Source organism: Miscanthus floridulus, chromosome 19 (assembly GCF_019320115.1).
Source record: "Miscanthus floridulus cultivar M001 chromosome 19, ASM1932011v1, whole genome shotgun sequence".
Classification (NCBI taxonomy): Eukaryota; Viridiplantae; Streptophyta; class Magnoliopsida; order Poales; family Poaceae; genus Miscanthus; species Miscanthus floridulus.
Window position 1 is genome coordinate 70,598,955 of NC_089598.1, and position 5,367 is coordinate 70,604,321.

At 49.7% G+C, this 5,367-nt stretch overlaps 1 protein-coding gene across 1 annotated transcript; it reads left to right on the forward strand.

Moving 5' to 3' along the window:
• Positions 1-1,430: 1,430 nt before the first annotated feature.
• On the forward strand, positions 1,431-4,684 carry LOC136527703 (GDSL esterase/lipase At5g45910-like). The gene is made up of 5 exons (XM_066520511.1): positions 1,431-1,889; positions 1,994-2,209; positions 2,353-2,501; positions 2,597-2,870; positions 4,051-4,684. The coding sequence occupies exons 1-5, from the start codon at positions 1,628-1,630 to the stop codon at positions 4,275-4,277; spliced, it is 1,128 nt and encodes a 375-aa protein (XP_066376608.1). The 5' UTR covers positions 1,431-1,627; the 3' UTR covers positions 4,278-4,684.
• The last annotated feature ends 683 nt before the right edge of the window (positions 4,685-5,367 follow it).

A 5,367-nucleotide genomic window follows, 5' to 3' on the forward strand; every position in this document is an offset into this window, starting at 1 on the left:
ATAGGATTATACTGGTTCGGGCAACGTGCCCTACGTCCAGTTTGGGTAGGTCGATGACTTTATTTCCAAGCCCAGGTGCTCGAAGTCTGTAGTGGGGTTACAAACGAGAAGGAGAAAGGAGGGGTGCTCAAGAAGCCCGGTCGGGTCCGACCGGAAGGGCCGAGGGCGACCGGAACTCCGCTATGAGCTAGAAGTCTAAGCGTGTGCTTGAGAGGTTGTGAGCTATCGATCTAGCGAGTCTAAACTTGAAGAAGTCGGCCTCTTTTGTTGGAGGGAGTGCATCCCCTTTTATAGATAAAGGGGATGGCTTTACAGGTGAGAGGGAGAGAGTACGGATGTTTCTAAGCCTTGTTGCCTACGCCGACGAGGGTAGCGATGATGGTAGGCACCCACAATACTGTTGATGTTGCTGTAGAATGTCAGATGCACATGGAAGGTTGTGTTGGCTTCTTCAGGAAGGGTGGATGTCGGTACCTGCAAAATACCATTGTTATGTGAGGAGCCCCTACCACGTGCACCAGGTATGGTGAATCCTGACGTCCACTATCGACGCCCAGAGGCATGGGGGGCTTTTTGCCGTATGGGATCTCGGTGGTGCTTACAATACTATAGACATAAATATCGGCGGCTACAATACTGTTTGTGTCAGGGCGGTTGTGGAGCACTGTTCCCGCAGGCGTACAGGGTATGGTCCCGGTATAGTGTTTTGACTTTGTGCACTGCCTTCTCCATTCGCCCCTGGTCCCTTCCGAGCGGACGTCTCTGGTCGGATGGCCCCAGTCGGCCCTGGCCGCGTCAGTCGGAGAAGAGTGGTAAGCAAGCTTCCTACAGGTCTCTGGTCGGAGTCGTGGGGTCGGAGTAGGAAGTAGTGTTTGGGGCCAGGTCTTCCGATCGAAGAGACCGTCTGGAGGCGGCTGGTGCCTGAAGCGAGTGCTCCGGTCGGAGAGGTGGGCCGAAGAAGTTTCATGCATCATTGATCAATCTGTCCGATCGAGGACAGCTGCTGCGTGTGTGCGCTCAAGTGCGATGATCTCTCCCGAATCGGAGGCGAAAGTACCAACACGTTGACACGCCGCCCCGACGCCATTTACCACCTCAGCGCCCGTGCGCCGCCTCCGTCCTCCCTCGACCCTCGCCGTCCCAGTCAACCGCATTCAATACCGCCAGGCCACGGCCGCAGTCAATGCACTGCTCCTGCTCGCGTCTGCGTGTTCCCCGTCTCCACGCGTCCGTCCGGCCAGCTCCAGCCGCACCGGCACCGGCCACCGGCACCACCCCCCCCCCCCCCCCCCCCCCCCCCCCCCCCCGCCCCCCCCCCCCGCACACGCGGGCCGCACTGAGCAGGCGTCCAATCGGTCGCCCACGCGCAGCTGCGGCTTGGGGTGGTGGGCGCAAGAAGAATCCAAGCTCCCCCACCCGAACCGGTGCACTCCACAGTCCATAGCAGTCTGGCTCGTCACTCGCTGCGGCTGCCTGCCTGGCCTACAAGAGCAAGCGGACAGCCACGGGCTAGCCAAGCCAGTTCACGAGCCCGGCAAGAGCCCAAGCAAGGCCAAGCCAAACCGCCCTTCTTCTCCTTCTCCTCGTGCTCCGCTTGACTCCTCGCGCCAATTCCGGGGAACAGGCCATGCCGGGAGATGGGGGAGCAACTGGAAGGGCGATGTGGGTTTGCGCGGTTCTTGCGGCGTTCCCATTTCTAGCGGCGGCGGCGGCGGCGGGGAGGTACCGCGCGGTGTTTAATTTCGGGGACTCGCTGGTGGACGCCGGCAACCTGGTCACGGAGGGCATCCCGGACTACCTCGCCACCGCGCGCCTGCCCTACGGCCAGACCTACTTCGGCTACCCCACCGGCAGATGCTCCGACGGCCGCCTCGTCGTTGATTTCATCGGTAAATTTCGCCAATTCTTGGCTTCTCTAACATTTCGCGTGCGTGCGTTCTTGGGAGGTGCCTCCGTTCGGAATTCGATGGGTTTTGGCCCTCTGCTCCTGCAGCGCAAGAGTTCGGCCTCCCGCTGCAGCCGCCGTCCAAGGCCAAGAACGCCAGCTTCGCGCAGGGCGCCAACTTCGCCATCACCGGCGCCACCGCGCTCGACACCGACTTCTTCCAGAAGCGGGGGCTCGGAAAGACCGTCTGGAACTCCGGCTCCCTCTTCACACAAATCCAGTGGCTGCGTGACCTCAAGCCATCGCTGTGCAGCTCCGCGCAAGGTACACCGGACCCAAGAATGCAAATTTCATCGATTCTTTACCTCCTTCTTTATTAAAGAAAAATTTCATTTCGTTTCGTGTATGTTGGTGCGTAGTTTTGACGCTGTTACCTTTTGTCCCCTAATCTTTCCTTGGCTGTGAAGAATGCAAGGAGTTCTTCGCCAAGTGCCTGTTTATTGTAGGTGAATTCGGTGGAAATGACTACAACGCCCCGCTGTTCGCCGGCAAGGACCTCAAGGAGGCATACAAGCTGATGCCCCATGTGATTCAAGGCATCTCCGATGGAGTTGAAGTAAGAATTGTGTCTTCGCTTCGCTGCTACCTGGCATGCATACTGTGGATTGTTCTGTAATTCCTTGTATGTGCCCTGCCCTGCCCTGCCTGCAGCAATTGATTGCCGAGGGGGCAAAGGATTTGATTGTGCCCGGAGTGATGCCATCAGGGTGCTTTCCAGTCTACTTGACCATGTACACTGACCCAAAGGAAGGGCATGGCTCGCGCACCGGCTGCCTTAAGCGATTCAACACATTCTCTTGGGTGCACAATGCAATGCTCAAGCGCGCGCTGGAGAAGCTCCGAGAGAAGCACCCTGGTGTGAGAATCATCTATGGTGATTACTTCACGCCAATCATCCAATTCATACTTCAGCCCAAGAAATTTGGTGAGCTCCTCAGTTTTCTATCTGTGTTACCATTATAGCCATAGCAATCTGATATGGCTAAGGATAAGTTTTTTATGGCTAATTGTCGGAGACGGGTCTAATGTTGCGTAACATAGTTTTAATTCAACTTCACAGCAGAGTCAAACTATCACCCTTGCGTTCTAGTGAGATGCAATAGAATTCAGATCATACTTTATAGTTTACGAAGTACAAATATCGGAATCAAGTTATTAAGTTATCTTGTAGCATCTCTTATCCTATTCCAGCACGACTAGTTATTAAGGATGGATTTATGTTACATGCTGTATGTTAGAACTGCCTGTTCTTATTTGCTACACAGAACAAAAGGCCATCTTGAAACAAAACATATACGGAAAGGTTTATGTTAGTTGTGTACCATTTGCAAGAGCATCTTAAACTGATTGTCAAAAAAACTAAAGAGCTGTAAAGATATAGACATATTTTTGAAGTGGGAGGTACATGTACTAGTGAATTGGTAGTTTCATCCGGAAAAGAATGGTAACTATTGAAGGCAACATCTTGACTCTGTTAATTGCAAAAAATTGGTGCTAGTTAACCATGGGCCTTTGTTTTCTCTCTTATTTTCTGGACATGTCGAAAAACATCTTCTCTTGGAGTCATTTTCACAAGAAGTACAAACGCTAGAAACTAACACAGCTACCTGACCCCATCTGCGACCGTCATATATTTTTTTGTATCTTAGTTTGTTTCACATGTCTTGTTTATTCCAACTCTGTTAACCAACACTCTGTTAATCAACCATTGAGGCATTGCATCTTGGAGGACCCCTTTTCCCCAGAATTTTTTTAGTAACATTCTGACCAAATAGAAAAGCATGGGACTGTATTGCTGAGACATCAGTGTTAGAAGGAGAATCTTCCATGTTATGCATTGTTTTTTTCCTGGACATCAAGAGATGGGTACAAATTCTTCCATTCCATCCTTATCATCTGTGCATGATGGGTGCAAAGAGCTTCGTGGCCATCCTTTATTTTCTGTCTGTCATGGAGTTTTTGTGGCCAGGAGATAACAAGATATACATATACTACAATACTGCATTTGGGACCAGGATATGTATTTACATCAAGCGATTGACATGATTATTTCCCACTATTTCCCAAGTGAACTAAGTAACCTAAAAGTTTTGCCCTCCATGCAGGATTTTACAAACAACCACCAAGAGCATGCTGTGGCGCTCCTGGGAGGGACCCTTACAACTTCAATCTAACAGCCAAGTGTGGTGAGCCTGGTGCCTCGGCGTGTGCTGATCCTAAGACGCACTGGAGCTGGGATGGTATTCACTTGACAGAAGCCGCATATCGGCACATTGCCAGAGGTTGGCTTCATGGACCATTCGGAGACCAGCCTATTGTACAATCGTCTTGAGTACACCCCAGCCGCTCCTCCTGTTGTACCTCTAGAATGTACCAAAATAGCATACCATGACACCAAACTGGATCCGATAAGGTAGTAGTTCCATGTATATCTCCTCCCATTTCATCGATTCCATTGCCAGTCAGGTAAAGAGCTGAGATAGGGGCTATTAATTAAAGCATGATTTTCTTCATTCATGGTGGTGGTATAAGTACAAAGTGTAATGCACAGATCAGTTCATATGATACAGGTATCATTCCCCTGTAGTCCATGATGATGACTCCCAGTTAGAAATCACTATGGTTAGCTCCAATTTCTGTCTGAATATATATACTCTGGAGCCTTATCCGCTTTGTACACATGCATGATTCGTGGGGAATCTTCTGATCTGAGAAAATAAAATTGCCTGCGACCTGTATGTGGGCTGTGTGCATGCTGGCCGTCCAGTTGAAAGTTGAAATCTGAACATGATCTGGATGGTCTCTTTATTATATTCCATGCTTTGCATGCCATATGTTGGAACAGCTCGAAGTGACGTGGGGGAGACAAGAAGCTTCAATTGCAGACTACCGTGGCCCGTGGATCCCACTCTTTTGCTTGGTGATTAGTTGCACTAAAGTTTGTCATATACGACACCGTACTGGTGATGCCCTGACAGTTTACAATTTGCTTAACACAATGCATGCGAGTTGTGCTATATGTATATCCTGCTAGCTGCTATAGTAACGCTAAGTCTCCGAAACTTATAATTAAATTTGATTGCTATATTTTTAATAAAAAATACAAAATCCTAATAACAACAACAGTCTTTTTTGTTTTCACGGATTTAGTGATAATATTCTATAAGTTTAAGCCCCGTTCGCTTAAATTTATCCGTCGCACCGTTTTAACGAAATAACAGTGTTTTTCTCTCACCACAAATCAACATCAATATCAGCATCGGTCATTTTTCCATCCAGCCGAACAGAGCCTTGATTTAGCATTTTCTAATGTACTCCTACGTATATACACTGTAGCCTGTGAGTTGCCCGAAGAAGACCAAAATACCCGGACAGAGTAGGTATATAGCAACTCGCTCGAAGAATGCATTACTGTTGCTGCA